This window comes from Corapipo altera, unplaced genomic scaffold, assembly GCF_003945725.1.
Source record: "Corapipo altera isolate COAL_440 unplaced genomic scaffold, ASM394572v1 73, whole genome shotgun sequence".
Taxonomy (NCBI): domain Eukaryota; kingdom Metazoa; phylum Chordata; class Aves; order Passeriformes; family Pipridae; genus Corapipo; species Corapipo altera.
This window is the reverse complement of record NW_020884957.1, coordinates 42,471-62,870: the sequence shown is the minus strand read 5'-3', so window position 1 is coordinate 62,870 and position 20,400 is coordinate 42,471. Positions and strand designations below refer to the sequence as shown.

The following is a 20,400-nucleotide window of genomic DNA, read 5'->3' as shown; positions in this document are numbered from 1 at the left end:
CTTTCAGTATTAATTTCAGTTTTCTTCCCTTTTAAGAAAACAATAGAGAAGATACCAGTAAAAAAAAAAAGTTGGTTTCTGATTAGTATTTTATTCTTAAGCCCTATATTGACTTAGAACTTTATTGGTGAAGTAGACTCCTCAGGATTAACACTTTTAAAAAAAACTGAATTAAAAGAAATATTACTTTATTTTCTCTGTATATTTTCTTGTCTATTCCATCTTGTTGAGTATTATTTTACTTTGATAAAACATGGACTGTCTCATGAGTATCAAAAATGAAAACTTTCTTCCGTGTGGCTAAGACACTGATTCCTGTGATCATATAGATAATTACTTAATTACCTTCTCCCGAAAACCAAGTTAATATACCTTTCTTCAGTATAATCCCAAATTAAATTCCTTTATATTGGCTTTAAACTTTAATTTTAAGCTACGAGTAATTTCCTGTTTATGAAATTACAACACCATCCAGGCCCTTGTAGTGTATTTATCGCTCTACTTTTCAGACTCAAGAGAAAGCTTTATAGGTTACTATGAGCTAACAGACTAAATTTTACTGTCCTTCTTTCTAGCAGTTATCACATTAATAAGTTTTTTAAAATAATTTTTAAAATGAATGTTTCACAATCTCATTCTGTCATTTCATTTTTCAAATCAAATAGAATACCTATGAAAAATGCAACTAATCCTTACCTAGGTAATGTCGCTTAAGTAGCCCTATGAAAATACAGTTGGCTTCATATTAACTTTTGTAGTGGTTACTCTATGTTATTCTTAGCTTTCTTATTGTTTTAACCCATAAAGGTTCTCATGCTTGCAAGTTTTATATAGCTTGCTTGTTTATAACCAGATTCCTCCTCCGTAAATCCCTGATTTGTCTGACAATGGTGAAAAAGTTAGCATGCCACAGGCCATGGTTTGTGGCACTGCCTATATCCCCTGTCCTTAATGCACTAGAAGTTTCAGCACAGAGATAAGTCAAAAGAGAAAGTATGCTGCTGTACAAACCCTGAGTGCCAGGCAGTGCCTGGTACCTCTTTTTGGATCTGGAGACAGGAACTCCTCTGGGGAAAGTGTGCCCAGGGCATGACATTTGGAACAGAAACTATCAAAATGAGGAAGGCCATAAACTTGTGATTTCTGGCAAGAGAGACAAAGTTTCTTTTCCATGTGCAGATCTGAAATGGCAGGTCAGTATAACACCCTGAAAATAGGTGAGGAGCATCAAGACCCACTAGGGAAGGCAACAGAAGCCAGTTTAACCATAACCAATTAAGAGGAAAAGGAGTGGGGATTGTCATCAGAGAGTCCTTCCTGTGTCAGAAGCACTCATGTTCTATGACTTATTGCCTGTGGAGGTTTGTTTGTGAAATACTAAGAGTTGCTGCAGAGGGTCAATTATATATTTCCCTGATAGTGACTGGAGCTTTCCCTTTTAGAATGAGATTAAATCACATGGAACTGTCTGTTCAATCACAACTCTTAGCTATACTTTGGAATCATCACTAATTAATTTGATAAGTTCTTTTGTCAAGTCCAAAATGTTTGTATTCTTATTAGGAAAAAACATGTTTAATAGGTTTCCTAAAAATTTGGCTGGTAAAACTTCAGTTTTACCAATGCAAGTACAGGCAGCCAACACAAGTGCCTTATGTATATTACTGCCAGGGTTTACTTTTTTAAAATTTTTTAAATTAATATGGATACTTGGGAAAGTGTAATTGTAAGTGTCCTGCATCTAGAACAATGGCTGCCATGTTGTTCCACTTTTGTTGTTTCTTTCTGTGCCTACAACACTGCGTAGGGCCTCCTGATGTTAGGTTCTCTCCCTGCATTGTTTAATTTGTAGAAAACCACTTCTTGAATGTTTCAGCTTACATTGTGCTATAGATTCATCAGCAAAGACAGCAGAAACAAAGAAAAACATTTTATTTTGCATTATCAGTTGTGATTTATCTCCTCACTTTGAAGTGATATGCAGACGAAATTTAGTTGTGTCGAAGTAAGTGTTGTACGAAAGTAGTTTCTCTTAATCCATAACCTTTTGCTTTCCATTTATTTTGATCATAGCAAAAGTCTAAAGGAAAACTTTTTTGTTTGTTTGTTTTTGCCTTTGGATATAACATAAAGAAATTATGTTCATTTCACCATGAAACAACCCTTCCAACCTCCCTTCCTTTCCCCCTTGAAAAATTTGCTATAAAATTTCAGCCTGTAGGTATTTATAATTTGATTCAGTAGCATTTATTTGTCTTTTTCTTTTGGTCTTCATAAATAAAATATCTTGATGGATCTTTCAGTATACCTCCCTTTAAATCTATTTTGTAATGCAGTACACTACATATTTCAGCAGGTCAGGGTAAATGTTAACCTTGCATTGTTCAGTATAGGATTTCCTTACTTTTGTAATAGAATTAAATGGAGTTTTCTTTTTTAGTTCTCTAATATTTGTTGATACTTCAGAAGAACTTTGAAAAAAAATTAAAGCCCAATATGGATAACTTAGGAAGTTGTTGCATATATTTAGATTTTCAATCCTTACAATTTTTGAGCAACTAAATATAGCTGCCTATTGGGATGCAGTATTCTGCAACTTCCAAGTTCAGTGAAATAGATCTCAAACTTTTCATATTGCTGTTCTTGTGTAATGTGTTTCTTAAGCAGATTTTGTAAAGTGATCAAAGGTATTTGATCCAGTATCATCAACCTTCTCCAAAGCAAGAACATCTTATTAGCATTTATATTTACCCCTAATATCTTTTTAACAATCGGTGAAGTTCTGGATATCTGTTTTAAATACTTCTACCAATTAATCATTAGCACTAAGGCCTGCATCCTGTTGAGTTTTGAGATGGATAGAGACTCCAGAAGCTCACTGAGAAGCCTGTTCAGTTTTTAACCACCCTCACAAAAGAAAAACATCTTATGTTTAAAGGGAATTTGTTTGATTTCAGTTTGTACCAGATTTCGTTTTGAGTTTTGGGGAAGAATCTACAAGTATTTTTGCTGGTGCTTGTATTTAATGTAGGAAATAAATTCATAGGATGTAAATGAGAAGTATTGTGCCACACAGATGAGAGAAAACTTAAAGGTAACTCAAAGGAGCATGTTACTACTTTCAGTTAAAGACATCAAAGAACAAATCCTTTTCTGTGATCTTAAGAAGTGGGTAGTTTTACTTAGGTTTTGTATATCCAGCATTATAGATACTGAGATACACAGTAAAAACACTACACACACCAGCAGACATCCCTCCTGATAGCCTAACTTTTTTTCTGCAACTGCCAGATGTTTCTGGGGTATCCTGTATTGTTTTCCTGGTTAGAAATAATGTCGTGTAGAATAAATCAAACTTGTGTCCAGTAAATATTATATTCTTTCTTTGTAGAGTTTTTGCATGCTTCTTACAGCTGTTGTGATTAAAAAATATTTGAAAATAATGATTTTTGTGCTTTTGAAAGCTTTAAAGTGCTTTTCCTCTTCAGTGTTCATCTTTAACATCCAGTAGGAATTATGCATACCTGGGTAAAGTTTGGCCTTCTGCTTGCTAAACCCTGGCCAACATGCAGAGAATCTGAGACATGCCCTCTCCCCTCTTTTCCCCCCAGGAAATCAACTTTTCATGCTTGTTGAACCTTTTGAACTACTCTACTTGAATTTAATGAGACTTGGATTGGGAACTAAATTTCTTTTCTTGACATGCTTTGCAACAGGGATTTTTGAAAAGATATTCCTTCCAAGAAGCTGAAATTCTACGTCAGCTGTATTCTTCATCGTTCCCAGACTTATACTGCTTCAGCATTCAGTCTCTGCATTGCAAGACTGAGATGTTGGAAGCCTTTGTGATTATGCAGAGCATTAATATTCTGCAGGGCCTTATCCTGCCTAAGGTAAGTAGTGTGGATTTTTTTAGTTTTACTTTATCTGTCTGTTCATTGAAGACATCTGGAAATTTAAATATGACTAAAGGCTTTTAACCTGATATTACTAATTATTATCAAGTAGAATTTTCAAGCTATTGAAAATAAAAACCTAACTCAATCCTTCAGGAGCAAAGTGGAGAATTGACTCCAAAATACTTGGAAAGGCTGTACATCTTCTCTCTCATGTGGAGTGTAGGAGCATTGCTAGAACTGGAGGACAGATGCAAAATGGAGTACTGGCTTCGCAACCACGCAACAATAAAGCTTGATCTTCCCTGTATCCCAGAAGGCAGTGAAGATACAATGTTTGATTATTATGTGGCATCCGATGGTTAGTAACCTAGCTGGGTCATATGGGTTAAAATTTAAAAGTAATTTTTAAATCGGGCTTCTTTCAAAGAATTAATTAAGAAGTATTTTGTAGCTTACTTTCTTTTGCGTCCCTTAGCAAGTTTTGTTTTACAGCTACATTTTACTGGTGATGTTAAGTTTTTTCCTTATTTCCAGTGAGAAGTCAGAATGTGAATATATTGCTACAGAAAGCTGCATGGACTTTGCTATGATGAATTGTTAAGTGAAGAAAAGCAGACAGTCTTTGTTGTTGACATAATTTATGTAGGAAAGAGGAGTAAGCCTCTTAGATACAATTTGAGAGATTCTATGATTATATGATTCTATAATTTTGGTCTGAATATACAGAGTGGGATTGGTGTATGTGAGACAGAAGCACTGACAGATGAGTCAACTCAATGGAAAACAAGGGAAGCAATGATGCCTTGTATTTCTTAAACATTAACTCAATTTCTTTCTTATTAGGTAAATGGAGGCACTGGAATACACATGTTGAAGAGTATGTGTATCCCAGTAGTGGTATGCCAGAGTATGGCTCCATTCTTGTGCCTAATGTTGATAATGTGAGAATGGATTTCCTTATTGAAACCATTGCAAAACAGGGCAAGGTACTTTTTCTATATTTCACATCAAAATAGTGCACGATAATGGTTTTGAATTAGAAGTGAAATATTATGTTATTGAAAAGGATTAAATTCTTTTTTTTAAATTGAAAATGGTGTTTCCTGAAGCTGCATTCATGTAAATGTGCTTGAACTCTTTGAGTACTCACTGCTTCCAGACTTTTCTGTCTTCCCCTCACCCATTCTTTTTGTAGGTTAGATTAGGTCAGAACAGGATCATTTTTTTCACGTACCTGTTGGAGAAGGAGAAGCACATAGAGTAGCAGACTCTTTATAAGACTCTGCTGATACGAACTCTGCCAGCATGGGGCAGTTACAGTGTTTATGTAACTTTAGGTTGTGCAATCCTGTTCTTCACCAAAACTGTGTTACATAGTCAATTGAAGTCTTTCAGACACTAAGTCTCTAGACAATACACTCTTTTTCAAATACTCAACTCTTTTATGGAATAATGCATTAGTTTGGTTGTGCTGACTGACATGACCATTAACTGCAAATATTTTTAATTTGTCAGGTCTGAAAAGTTTATGAGATATTAACTATTTTGCTTCTGAACCCTTGTTAAGAACTCACTTTAAATAGCTTTTCTAGTTTCTTTTCAGTTTAAAAGCTAAATGGGATTGATGAGCCTTTGCTGAGACACTCGGCTTTTGTGTTTCATCTTATTTCAATGTTGTCTTTGTCTAGGCTGTCCTACTAATTGGTGAGCAAGGAACTGCAAAGACTGTTATCATCAAAAGTTTTATGACAAAATATAACCCTGAAAGCCACATGACTAAGAGTTTGAATTTTTCATCTGCAACTACCCCATTGATTTTCCAGGTATAGTAGCCATTAATCTTCTCATGCAATGTGGCTGGTTTCAGAGAATGTTCTGAGAATTTGCCAGGAGAATGCTGCTGAAAGTGATTCTGAACAACAAAAAAGCACCTGCTCAAATGGTCGAAGTGTCCTAACACATGGTTTAAGACTTCTGTAATAAACATGTTCCATTCATGTAGTTATTGAGCTCTTCTTGGACTGTTAAAACACCATGCATATTATTTTCTTCATCACATGTAATGTTTTTTTGTCAAATGTATCAGTTCTCACTAACTGGGAAGAGCTGTCAGATTTTACTAAACGCAGTGAGTAAAATAAGTGCTACCCACAACAATCTGTCATAAAAAGTGTGCTGTCTGCAATTTAAATTTCTGTAAATTCAATTACTCATTAAAAAAGTAATAACGCATGCAGTGCAGCTGCTCTAAGTTCACATATGAATACTTAAATACCAAACTATACTGCCTGTCCAGATTTCTACTGAGCTAATTTTAATTATTCTAAGTGTCTTTAATCTGCTGGCGATATATATGAGAAATATTTTTAATGAAGTCTGATAAGCCAAGCAAAAGCAGTATCTCCTGTAATCAGAAGTGCTATCTATAAGCTTGATATCTATCATCTGGCTCTATATCATAGTAGAAACTATTAACATATTTAATATATAAGTATGTAATTCTGATCTAAATTTCCGTAGTATTTTTCCTTCTATTGATTGGGCTACAAGCAAAAAGTAATGTATTTTTATTAAATAAATGTAAATTTAATTGATGATAGGTGAGAGTCTGATGATGAAGATATCTGAAATAGATATGCAAGACTAACAGTTAAGTCTCTGTTAACAATCTAAATCAAAATATTGTCTGTTACAACACGTACTTTAAAATTATAAAATCTTGGTCTAACTAATGGCACTTGTGTAAGAAAACAGAAGCCTAGGCATAGTGCAAGAATGCATGTATTTAGGTTTATACTGAAGAATAACTATGCATGGTTAAGTGAGCTTTCATTTGGTATAGAATAAATAAAAACTGGATCTTAAGAAGAACAGAGAAATGGAAAGATAATGAGAAGAACAGTAGAAGTAAGTCTACTATTAGGCAAAATTATTTCATCAAGTCTATTTATGTATGTGAGTTTAATTATCACTGTATGCTTTTATGAAGTACATTGATACTTGCTGGAAAGGTCTCCTGGAATCACATCTTCATTTAATCTTTATTGCTAGTAACCATCAAATTTGCTGATAAATGAATAAAATGAAAGTTTGATATGTATTCAAATCTGTGAAACTGTTAGGCATGGTTGTCTATTCTAGACATTTGTTGTATTTAATATCAGCCTAGTGTTGCATAGCTTGGGATTTCAGACACTCCAGTTCAAGTAGCACAATTACCTCCTGTCTTATGTAAACCTTACTTAGTAAAATTCTATGTAACAGAACCATCAGTATGTTTAAATGATTGAATCTTGTATGAAAGGAGATGCCTTTTGTAATTATGTTGCTAATTGCTTTTTAACAGCGTACAATAGAAAGTTACGTGGACAAGCGCATGGGCACAACTTATGGTCCACCTGCAGGCAAAAAGATGACAGTCTTCATTGATGATGTGAACATGCCCATAATAAATGAATGGGGAGATCAGGTTAGTTCGTAAAAGAAGAAAAAAGACGACACAAGATATTTTATTTCTTTTCTTGCTACACCATAAAATTGGCTGCTCAATCAGTCAGAAGAGGGAAAATTTGATATGTAGTACTTTATCTTTAAACAGTAATTTTAAAGAACCCATCTACATTACATTGTCATGAATTAATTAAAAATAAATATACTGACTACAAGAAGCAGTTTGAGTACTTTTTAAAACATGCCTATATCATTTTAATAATTTTTTTTACCAAAACTCATTTGTTAATTAAAAAAAGAGGGAATTTGGCATGCAAACTGTGATAGGAAACTGACATTATGGACAATAATTGTGAAAATTGAGAGGTAAGGAGTGTCTTTTCTGCTTTAGAAAAAATGGAAGTAATCTTTATGTACATTGGCAAGATTGTTCTAAAGTATATTGCTTTGGAAACTAATGTTAGAATTTCTATAGAAGTATAGTTGTAGAATGTACAATCTGTGGGGTGGTTTCAACTGGTCAAACAGAAAAGCAAGGTGTTCTTTTATGGCTAAAGAAAAGGATTTTGCATTCCTTTATATAGGACTAATTCTGTGTTTGCAGCTTGAAAACCATACTTGTAATTGTTACACATGGAAATTTAGTAAAAATATTTTGTATCATATGCAACACGTAAAGATGCATCAGTTTGGGCTTGATTAGAACAAACTGGAAATTTTGTGTTAAAAGGGATTCCAGCAGATGTAGAAATCATGCAGTGTTCAAGTGAAAATAAATTATAGTATGAATTGTTAGTTCTAAACTAGGGATTTCCCTCTACTCCCAGGATTTTTGTTCATAGATATTACCAGTGGAAAGGACAATCCAAATGTGCTTATTCCTGGCAGTGCATTTTTGATCTGAAGCAAATAAGCAGGGGGTTGAGTGAAAAATAATGAGATACTCTATTAGATCTTTCAAGTATGTAAGTATGTTTTATATTTCATTTAGTTGTATGCATAATAATCTGTTATGTAAAACCTGGTTATTTTACAGGTCACTAATGAGATAGTTAGGCAACTGATGGAACAGAAAGGACTGTATAACCTGGAAAAACCTGGTGAATTCACCAACATTGTGGACATTCAGTTTTTGGCTGCCATGATACACCCTGGGGGAGGTCGCAATGACATTCCACAGAGGCTGAAGAGACAATTTTCTGTGTTCAACTGTACTCTGCCTTCTAATTCTTCTATTGATAAAATTTTTGGTAAAGGGAAATTACCTTTGTATCCATCTCATTTTTGAAAATAGTAATTGATTTTTCTTTATCCTTCTGTTTATAAACATTATGGTTAAAATTGAGGCTTAATCCTACTCTGATTTGTTTACTAGCACATTTTCCTTCAGTAATCACTCCCCACCTGTGATGTCATTAATCTGTAATTTTTTCAGGTCCAGTCATATCTCTGAATCAATTGGTATGCTAAGTGTTAGTCAGAATGACATGAAGGTATCATTGTTGCAGTGACAATGCTGGAGAGATGCTCATGTGCTGCTGGTGCTAAGAATAAGTGACTAACGACTAGACTTTCACAAAGGACAGGATCATACTGGTTTCTCAGAAAAAGTTAGCTATTCAAAAGCAGTGGAAGCTATTTTGGGAGAAAAAAGAACATTTTAATGCACAGTTAATTAAAAGCTAAATAACCAGTGAGCAAGCTGGTGGCAGAATGGTGTTAAGAACAGGTGAATCAAGATTTGAATAAAGACTGGAAAGCCATTTCAACAAACTGGAAAAGGATTATGAAAAAAGAAAAAGAAATTTCAGATGATCATTGCTCTTAGTATTGCCCTAGTGTGTTTTTAAATTGGCAATTTTTTTCCCCCCAGGTGTAATTGGAGAAGGGCACTACTGTAGTGAACGTGGATTTTCAGATGATGTGAAGAAAACAGTAGCCAAATTGGTTCCATTGACACGCCGACTGTGGCAGATTACCAAGCTAAAAATGTTGCCCACACCAGCCAAGTTTCATTATGTCTTCAACCTTCGAGACCTCTCGAGGGTTTGGCAAGGAATGCTGAACACTACATCAGAAGTGATCAATGAACCAAAGGTAAGTGCAGCACATCAGTGACTTTGTTATAATTAGTGTATAATTACTGTAGGAAAGAGAATGAAGAATCTATCTTGGCATTTGAGTTTGTTTTAAAAAATGAAATTTCAGTGGTTTTTGAGGAAAAGACGTTTTAGTCCAGCTTTTATAGTACCAACTGAAACGACAACTTCGTTGAAAACTATAACAAAACCTGATTCTTTTACACAAGAGACTTTGCTTCTATTTTCTGTTGCTGACAAATGCTACTTTTTTGGAAAGAATTGAGAAGATAAAATTATGAGAAGTAATGAACTTGTTTTAACCCAATGAAAATGCTTATATATTGATTAAAAAATTAAACAGCTCCACCTTCCAATTATTGTCTCTAGGCTTTCATTCACTACATATTATCTGTCTAACAAATGATTTCTGGCTTATGATTTAAAAGGAAGAAGTAGTAACAAGTCATACTGATATTTTTGTTCCATAATCTATCTTTCTTCAAGAAAAATATAATTTCTCTTTTAACTGTTTTAAGGTGAAGTTATCTAGAGTGTTGGGCTCTGAAACATGAAGTGCTGGAAAAGCAATGTTTATGGTAGTCATGGAAAATTTGTTAGACATTTGGGTTATATAATCACTTAATGTTTAATGTACATCCCTGCTTGTTGAATAAGCTCCTGAATTGTACTGCATTTAAAATTTAAATTTTAGAATGGATTTTAATTTCTGAAGCTAAAAATATAGAGCACTAAGATATAAGTATATATATTCTCAATTAATAATCTTCTGAAGTATAACAAACAATTGCTCAAAATGTGACTGTATAAATTTACATGTTAGTTCTGAGACTTGACACGGTATGTGGTGCTGTAGGCTGAAACAAAAGGTCTTCAAGGAGTACTTGGAATTTTTTTCTACTGCTGTGTAGCAGTAGTGTGGGACTGAAACAGTGCTACTAGTATTAAGAACCTGGCAGGTTTTCCTCCTGCATCCTGTGACCAAACTGAAGGACTTGAAATGTATATTGAATTTGGAGAAGGAATAATATAAACACTTATACTTTTTTGTGGGGTTTTTTTTTTTTTTTTGTTCTCTACTTTGGCTGTAGTATTGGTAGTTAGCAAAGTGGTTTATCAGTACATAAACATGTGTAAACAGGTGTGGATATGGTTTTAGGGCTAGGGAAATAAAATCTTCGTTGGTAAATGCACTTCAGTTTGGAATACTGGATAACGGCTCCTTGCACAGTTAACTGAATGTAAGCTTAAGTTGCTATTGGGCAGAATAAGAAGCTCAAGGTATGTCTTCTGAAGAAACTCCCAAAACACTATTTTTTTTCCTAAAGTTAATATGATTTTTAGATAAAGAAATAAAGGCTTTTAAGTTGGTATGGCTTCTTTGCAAGCCTAATGGGCTCTTCAGTGCAAGAGAGACCTGGAGCTCCTGGAGTGGGTCCAGCAGAGTGCAACAAAGATGATTAAGGGGCTGGAACATCTGTCTTAACGAGGAAAGGCTGAGGGAGCTGGGCCTGTTCAGCCTTGAGAGAGACAACTGAGAGAGGATCTCATTAGTGTGTATAAATATCTAAAAGTGAGGTGCCAGGAGAATTGAACCAGGCTCTTCTTGGTGGTGCCAAGCAATAGGATAAGAGATATAAACTGATACACATGAAGTTCCATATGAATATGAGGAAGACTTTACTGTGTGGGTGAGTATGCACTGGAAGAGATTGTCCAGAGAAATTGTGGAATCTCCCTCACCAAAGATATTCAATATATATTTTTTTTTTTTTAATAGGTACTGATAAAACTGTGGAAGCATGAGTGTAAGTGTGTTATTGCTGATCGTTTCACAACTGCGGAAGATGTTAATTGGTTTCATGCAACTGTGGCAAAACTCATTGAGGAGGAATTTGAAGAGACTAAAGCTTTGCTGGGTCATGAAATAGATGCATTCTTTGTTGACTTCTTGAGAGATACACCTACAAGAACTGGTAATGATGGACTCTGATAACCAAGGAGATGACAAGAATAGGGAAGGGATATGATAATCACAGATGCTAAGAAAAATATTTTTAAAAAACCGCATAATAAATTTATGTGTAAGGATGTCTGTTTTGTCCAGTGACATTGAAGGTAGTCTGTGTAATTGGATGTGGCACATCTTTATATTAATGGGATTTCTAAGTCCGTATTTATATCCAGGTTGCCTGTATATGAGAGCCTTACTTCCAGGTACATTTATGTGGCAGATAGACAAGACTGTCAGAGTGGTCAAAGAAGTGTTGTATGAATGACTTGAAGTTGTGGGGTTGTCATACTAGATAAAGGATAGCAATATAGCTACCATGCCCTAGAAATCTGGTAAAAAAAATACTGGCTCTGGGCTAGTACAATACTTCTTAGGAAATAACTGTTAAATAATTTTATAACAAATGACTATTAATTCAAATTTTCCTGAATACTAGTTGTATCTCTTGAATAACCCATATGGCTTATAAGAATATCTTTATATCCTTCAAACAAAAATACAGTATCAGTGACTTTGCTGAATGACCTGGGAATATTTGTTAGTTGATGCAAAAGAAGACAGTTGTTTGAATTTAGGGGAAGGTCGTTATTTAAGCCATTGGATGATTCAATTATCTGTGTTAGCATCAATTTAGTGATGGATAGTGGAGGCAATAAAAGACAGGCACGAATGGCCAAATGCCATTTGAATCTCTTCTTGTACAACTGAAGTAGTCAAAAGGCAGTGAGAAAAGTAGAGTAAAGGGTAGGAAATATTTGATTGAAAGGAATCAAATAGAAGTAAAAGCAAACTGGTGTGAGAAAGTAAACAATTACATCCTTAAATAACTTGCTAAACTACATCAATGTAGAGAAGACTGAAATATAAGTCAGAATACATATTGAGAGGGTAAAGATTGACCTTTAAGGTAAAAATTTAAATCCACACAGAAACCATCATGTTGAATTGAAATGCAAAATGAAGAATGTGTTTCTCAAAATGCTTGCCTTCCTGGTGATAGTTTAAATGTGCCTGCCCTGTAATGTGTCTTTTAGCATGAAACTTCATCTAAATACAAAGTAGGAGGCCCTCATGTAGAAAGGTATGTTTTGTCTGCAATATAAATGTATGTTTGTTAGAGCCTTGAGAACCCCCTTGTTTTGGCTTTAAGTGAAAACACAAGTGCAATTTTGTTTGTAATTGTCCTTACAATGGGACAAAGTCTTGCCCATTATGGTGGAAGTGTAAGAGCAGGATCTGGATTTTTGAGCTCTTAAATATATAAAAAAATTACATTTGGCATCAGTTTCAAATAGCCCTTTGCTCAGGTTAGTGATATGTTTGCATATACTCCTATTATCTCTGGATTGTAAAAGCACAACATATTTGTCCCTGAGATAAATACACAATGACTTGAGATGAAATAGCTCAAACATCTACTTTTAGGCCTCCTAAAAAGGGGCCTTACAGGGCAGACACATCTAAACTGTCACCAGGAAGGCAAGGCATTTTGAGAAAAACATTCTTCATTTTGCATTTATATTTCAATTCAACATGATGTTTTCTGTGTGGATATAAATATTCACATTAAAGGTCACTCTTTACTCTCTCTTGCTATGTATTCTGACTTATATTTCAGTCTTCTCTACATTGATGCCTTGTAGGCAGAGTGTACTCAGTGCTCTTGTATGCACATCTAATATATAATATTATGTATAATAAGCCTGATTCTGTGTGGTGAGACTTCTAATTATCTTCACTTACTTAGCCCCAAGGGAACCTTTGTCAATTATTTAAGCTGCTAAGGTTTTGTCATTTGCTTTTTGTTCTAGGTGAAAAAACAGAGGAAGTTAAATCAGATATTCCCAAAATCTATGAGCCAATTTCCTCATTTCATCAGCTACGGAATTGTTTAAATAAGTTTTTACAAATATACAATGAGAATGTTCGTGGTACTGGAATGGACATGGTTTTCTTTGAGGATGCTATGGTTCATTTAGTTAAGGTACAGTCTTGCTGGATTGCCATTTGTTGTTGTCCATTTGCCCTCACCTCCTGTAAGTAGAGGTATGCATGAGTCAAGGTAAATTACCTCTAAAACTGAAGCAACTAATTTATTGCCAGCAAATATTTGATCTATAACTCTGTGACTAGGTATTAAAACCTATTAAAAACTTTTTGGAAAATGCACTGGATGGAACTATTCTTTTATATCTATCTTTTATGTCTGGTGGGATCATGGTGCTATCTATTCTAACTCTATTTCAACCTTTCTTGTTAATTCTTATGAGAGCCCTTCCTCTCTTTGGAATGAGTCAAATGAAATTCAGGTTAAGACATAATTGGTTGCTTCTGAAGGAATACATGCAGCAGAGCAGGAATAAATGTAGTCCAAACTTCTTTTGTAGATCCACAGTATGCTCACTACTTTTAAAATTCCTTTGAATATGGATTGGACCTGAACATAACTTTTAGCACAACACAGCTTGATACAATTGTCCACACAGCATAGGCCTCATACAAAGGAGAGCCTTTTTTTCTTTTTTATACACTAACCCCCCTATTGTCTTGGTTGTATAGTGAGGTTATCTGTGTTTCTTATAATAAATTATTAAGAACTGAATATGAAATGGTACCATCCCCCTCAATATATTAAATATCAAAACAATTTAAATTTAATTATAGTTGGCAAACACACCGCATCTGCAGTTTTCAAAATTCTGGGGTAGATTCTTATAATTTCACAAAATTAGTCCCTTTCTTTCTAAGGTCTTCTCTGCAAAATGGATGATGTTCTGTTGTTTTTTTTTTTTCTTCACTGAAGACTGTTATTAGGAATCTCTTCTTTGTGTAGATAGATGGTATACCATCTACATGAAATATTATATTAGTCTTCACTTGGATAAAATGAATGTGTAGTGCTTCTCTGATTCCATATTCTTGAAAGCAGAATAGAAACTGTATAGACTTCAGACAGTTTCTAAGAGAAAGCTAGATAAGCACAGTTAAGGTAATGCCTAGTCTGAGCTTTGGTAATAAGGCTTGAATGAATTAAAGCTGAGAGATATCTTGAACAGAGAACAAAGCTTCCAATTTATGGCTTGTGTGCTTCTGCCTGGAAAAGATCTAATAGCTGTAATTGAAATGATCAGGAATATTTCAAGGGTGATGTGCAAATTAAATTTTGTTTCTCCAGTTAAATACTAAGTATGCTTAGAGTAAACCTCCATACTTGATTTTATCTTTTCTTATAAAACATTAACCTATGAAAAATAACAAGTACCTTACACTCAATATGTAAAATAAATGGGTTTAAAATTGAGGAAAATTGGCATGACTATTTTTAATAGCTTGAAAAAAAGTAATTTAGAGGAAAGGCAAGTAAATAGGTATGCTAGGTTGCTTATTGACATGATGGAATTCTAGCATTACCAAAGGGATGTTCAAGATAATAAAGAGAACAGAAGCCAATACCCTGCATCATTGCTCGAATAGAAGGGTCCAGCTGCCAACCAGATGTTTGGTATTATTGTGCCTTTGAGAGGCAGCTGGCTCTGCGCTGCTCTAGGTATTAATGTGGGCTCTTCTGGGTACTGTGAGTATCTGCTCTCTTGCAACTGATGGGCTTGCAGCAAGTTTGTCTCCTGTGCATAAAGACGTATTTTCTCAACATCAGGTAATATCTTCTACCTGTTTCCATGTTTCATGGCATTGTGTTTTGGCTGTGGACAGTGGGACAGGTGCTGTATGCAGTTCATAATTAACTCTGAAAATCTTTTTGCCCTGAATTGTAAAGGATCTGTTTGTTTACATTACATAGTCCTGAACTGAAGGGAAATTTGAAGTAGTTGGTAGCTGCTGCCTTTTGATTTAAAAGATAAATAATAAAGTGGGAAAGAAATGGGGATCTAATTGGGAGATGTTTCACTGTGATCAAATATTCATACTGATACTGTGTGTTTTCACAGTCAAGTAAATGAGAAGCTTAACAAGTCTGATTATAAAGGCAGTATTATCACCTGCTACAGAGAATACTGAAAACTATTTGTCCTGAATTTAATATGCCTGGACCATCTTGTCTTTCTGGTCACAATGAAAGGACCTGGATGAGTCTTACCAAAGTTAGCCAGCAGTCATGGTGTTGGGGAAGTTATTATTTCCTTCCCAATTTTAATAATCTGTCATGCTGTGATATCACATCACTAAGAAACCACAGCTGAGATTTACTTCTACTTTGTGGAAGTGTGAGATGCAATTCTACGGAATAAACGAACATTCACACTGATGGAATCGAGTGGTTGCTATGCTATTTGGAAAGCTTACAGAAAATATTGCAAAGTACAAATATCCACTAAATATATGAATAGTAATATAGAATCGATTAATTAAACTTTAAAATTTCAATTTTTTACTTAATTGATAATGTAACTTTATTAATGCAGTAGTATAGAATTTTTGTGTGTGTAACTTTTACACATTGTAGCAATAAACGACTGGTATATTAAACAGATTTCTCGTGTGATTCGCACTCCTCGTGGAAATGCTCTTTTAGTTGGAGTTGGTGGCTCAGGAAAGCAGAGCTTGACAAGACTGGCATCCTTCATAGCTGGCTACGATATGTTCCAGATAGTGTTAACAAGGTGAGCATTAATTGAAATTAAAGGAAATAAGCACTTTGTGCTTTAACACTTCCTGTAAATGAAACAGGTTCCCAGTCTCTGCAGTGAAAGAAACAAGTTTACTGTAGTATAAGTACTATTACATAGAGTAGAAAGACATGAATATCCTTGAGACTTATTACATTTGCTTGATTTTCTACAATAATTCTGAACTTTTACCATCTTTGGAGTAGTAAACTGTTTCATATGTTTCAGAGAATGAGAAGGAATATTGGCAGTGTCAGGTTATCTTTGTGTCTTTACACAGTACATTAAACTGTACTGAAAGTATTTGTAGGTGGCATCTATCCATAATGCCTTTATGAATTTATATTATAATATTTGACATGCTGCCTATGTGAGGAGGTTGAATCCTCATCCCTGCCCTTGGGAGGAAGATCTACTTGGTAGATCATCAGTATATGTCGCTATTTTGACTGTCTTTTCCAAGTATATTTTGTCATATTGTTCAACCCAATGTAGTTTCTTTTGAAATATTTCACAAAAGATAAATAAATTAAAAAAATTATATATATATAATATACATATGTTATATATAAAACCAAAAAAAATTATAAATGCTTCTCTGAATGACTTAGAATGAAAGCCTCCCAAAGTGTCTATAGGATAAGTCAATGATCAGGAAATATTTTTGGCACTCAAATGTGATGTCATTCTGGAGAAGCTAAATTATTTTAAATCTTTTGCAGGTATGTTGGCTACAGAAGAAATTGTAGGTTCACATGTAGGAATGCATATTGGTGAGGCTCTCACGAGAGGATCTATCTGAAATAAGCAGCTTTTTGCCTTAAATTCCAGGAGATTTTTTCTTACTTAAATTTACTTGTTGGTTTTTTGGTTTTGAGGGTTTTTTTCTTTTAATCAGAAGACTTTTTAAAAAAGGAATGAATATTTGTTCAACTATTCTTTTTTTCATAGATCATACAACACTTTAAACTTTATGGAAGATCTGAAACTCTTATACAGAACAGCAGGACTGCAAGGCAAAGGCATCTGTTTTCTTTTTACAGACAACGACATCAAAGATGAGTCTTTCTTGGAATACTTGAACAATGTCTTATCATCAGGAGAGGTAAGATACCTTCTCATGTAAAACTTTTCTTCTTTTTAAAATGTATAATTCTAAAGTAAAATTACTACATTTATTTGATTATTGTTTTATATGTCAAGGGGAACACTTTCAGAAACTAAAACTCAAGTGCTTTTTATCATTGGAGTATTTTTAAAAATGGAGACAATGTATTATACTAGCTTAGAGTAAGACAAGCTGTCAGGGACAAGAGAATAGCTTTAAAAAAAAAAAGAGACTTGGGGAACATCACTAATGTTTTAAAAGGTTGTCTGTTAAAATAACTACCTCATTAACATTTAGTTTTTGTATGGTCAATTTATGTCCAGAATGGATGGGATGGGTTTTACTGATTTTATTTATTTATTTTTTGATTCAGGGTTATGTTTCAGAGTAATTACTACTAGTTATTAGAATACAAAGAAATCAAAGCCATTGGAGAGTGGGTTTTACATTTAGAACAAGTTAAGTTTCAGTGTGTTTAATGGAATAATTTCAGCAAAAGTTGTGGTTTAAAGGACTGGGTGGATCCTAATAATATCAGGGTCTGAGATATATGTCCCCTCCCACAATGCTAGGTATTTAATGTACCTTATGCTATATATTCTATGTTATATCATCTCATAAAGCATGAAAAATCTTTGTTTTTCTCAAAGGTGTCCAACTTATTTGCACGGGATGAAGTAGATGAGATCATTAATGACCTCATACCCTCCTTCAGAAAGCAACATCCACGTAGACCTCCAACCAGTGAGGCTGTGTATGACTATTTCATGGCCAGAGTCCGTCAAAACCTTCATATAGTTCTTTGCTTTTCACCAGTAGGTGAAAAATTCCGAAATAGAGCCCTGAAGTTCCCTGCTCTCATTTCTGGATGCACTATAGATTGGTTCAGCCAATGGCCTAAGGATGCTCTAGTGGCAGGTATGTGTAGGTTTTATCTTTGCAGATATGTAATTTTCTGATTGGTGGTCATGTAGTTATTTTAATTGTATTGAATTTTGCCAGAAGAAACTTACTTGGTTCTAAAATTTGATATAGATGTTTTCTTCTTCAAAGCTTGCTGTATTAAGCTGTTGAAATATTTCTAACAGAGGTAAGGTTTTGAACACAGTTTGAAGAAAATTTTCCCTTGAAGACGGCTTAAAGGCATTAGTAAAGAAGGCAAAAATACTACTAAAGAAAGAGATTATTTGTGACTGTGCCTGTGATAGGGCATACAGAGGAAGGCTGTGATTACCCAGTTTCTGGCAGCTAGCAGTTAGACAGGTTCAGAGTGAAAAAGCAGTTGCACGCTTTGGAGGTGAAAGGATGACAGATACTTGGCTGTACTTTTTACTGAGAAGTGTGGAATAAAGTTCAGAAACTGATGGTGGAGTAAAGAAGACTGAGATTTCAGAAGCTGGGTGAAAGCCGATGTAATACATGCTGACTTGTTTTGTACTGCCTTGTTTGTAAGCTGTTTTCCTGAATACTTACTTACATTTAGGTTTTCTTTCTCTCTCAAGTATCTGAACATTTCCTGTCCTCATTTGATATGGACTGCACTGCTGATATAAAGAGGGAAATTGTGCAGTGTATGGGCTCATTCCAGGATGGAGTGGCAGAAAAGTGTTCTGATTACTTTCAAAGATACAGACGTTCTACACATGTGACTCCCAAATCCTACCTGTCCTTTATTCAGGGATATAAAACCACATACAAAGAAAAGCATGCTGAAGTACAAACATTAGCAAACAGGTAAACTAATCAGTTTACTACTGTCTTTCTGTAGTTTCCTTCCCCAGGTAGGTGTATTCTGATAAGTCTCATTTCAATGCATGGCTCGTCTCCTTGCACAGCAGAAAGGTGTTTTTTTTTAATTCCTAAAATTGTGTAAAGGTATAACTTGATCAAGTATTATAGTCGCTCTTGCCATATAAGTTAGAGACTATAAATATCTGGAGAGGGAAAAAGAGTAGTGGTGTATAAAAAATTAGGGTGGTGGGAAAAGAGGTGAATATAAATTATTCCCATGTATTTTTAGTGAGTAAAAGAAAAAATCTGTTGGGCAAGCAAGACTGTGTGAACAATTTCTCCTGCATTTCTGTAGGCCTTGCTTGACATTACTATGGAAGTTGCAAGCTTTGTGATGTTTATTCTTACAGACTGTGTGAAACTATGTGAGTTTATACTTGTTAGCTGTATGTTTATACTTATAAGGTATGAGAAAATAGTATGTTTATAGTAGAAAGTTGTGGGAAGACTAGAGATAAAGAAACACCTGCAGGATCTCAGAAAGCCCCTAAAGGCAGATCCATAGGAGGGACTTTGGGTGGCAAAAATGATCTCAGACCGCGTGGACAGAGCTTCATATCCAATGAACTGAAAGCATGAGACACATGCACAGACTGAGCTATCCAATCATCTTATTGTAAGCATGTACCCAGAAGAAACTAAACTGTATAAAAGTTAACTCATTTAAATAATAAATTGGACATCGCTGATCATATTGATCATCTGCGTGTGTTCCGGAACTCCAACCGTCAACAAACATCTACATGTAATTTTATAATATATTCACAATAGCATTTAATTTACCAGAGAGCAACTTTTATTTTCTTGCTGAACAGTTGTGTCCTCCTGATATGAACATATAAGAAATACCCTTGGTGGTTGTTGTTTTGTGATCACAGAGTCTCACTTAGACTGCTGAGGTGGTTTGTTTTTTTTTTTTTTAATAATTGTAGAATATAATATAATTGTAGAATATTAAAGTGATTTTGATATACTCATTCCTCTGTTCAGGTGCTTTATTAAACTAATGAGATCTATTTGCAGATATATCATCGTGTTAAAAACACTCAATTATAATGTAAAATTAACATTTACTGTATCAATTGGTATCACCCTTGAGAAAAATGGTCTTCTCAATTTTGAAAGATTGTCAAAAAGAGCTGGAAACCTTTAAGAAAGACTCAAACTATTTATTTCATTTTGAAACATTCTTTGGTTCCAAAATCAGTTTGAGTTAGAAATCTGTAGTTACCTTATGAGTGAAGACTTGTAAACCAGTGGGGTCAGGTCCTGTTTTCTACCTTCACGTGTACCAGGTTAGTTTGTGCATGCCAGTTTGATTCACTTAACCTTTGTACCTTAGTTGCATGGTATGGCAGGTGCTAAACTTTGTCTGTTCACCTGTATTTGTTCGGCTGTCCAAGCACTGCTTTGC

At 34.5% G+C, this 20,400-nt stretch overlaps 1 protein-coding gene across 9 annotated transcripts in view; it reads left to right on the top strand.

The window, feature by feature from the left end:
• The window catches only part of DNAH5 (dynein axonemal heavy chain 5), a 114,710-nt gene that overhangs the window by 62,394 nt on the left and 31,916 nt on the right, over positions 1 to 20,400 (top strand). For 7 of the 9 annotated variants that reach the window (XM_027663771.1, XM_027663768.1, XM_027663766.1 and 4 more), the window contains 13 exons: positions 3,717 to 3,893; positions 4,053 to 4,257; positions 4,743 to 4,885; positions 5,588 to 5,722; positions 7,246 to 7,368; positions 8,386 to 8,599; positions 9,223 to 9,446; positions 11,229 to 11,424; positions 13,274 to 13,446; positions 15,951 to 16,081; positions 17,039 to 17,192; positions 17,846 to 18,113; positions 18,698 to 18,929. In XM_027663771.1, the coding sequence (XP_027519572.1) occupies positions 3,717 to 3,893; positions 4,053 to 4,257; positions 4,743 to 4,885; positions 5,588 to 5,722; positions 7,246 to 7,368; positions 8,386 to 8,599; positions 9,223 to 9,446; positions 11,229 to 11,424; positions 13,274 to 13,446; positions 15,951 to 16,081; positions 17,039 to 17,192; positions 17,846 to 18,113; positions 18,698 to 18,929 (2,375 nt within the window). The remainder of the gene's footprint in view (positions 1 to 3,716; positions 3,894 to 4,052; positions 4,258 to 4,742; positions 4,886 to 5,587; positions 5,723 to 7,245; positions 7,369 to 8,385; positions 8,600 to 9,222; positions 9,447 to 11,228; positions 11,425 to 13,273; positions 13,447 to 15,950; positions 16,082 to 17,038; positions 17,193 to 17,845; positions 18,114 to 18,697; positions 18,930 to 20,400) is intronic. The other 2 variants (XM_027663770.1, XM_027663769.1) reach the window with 2 other exon arrangements.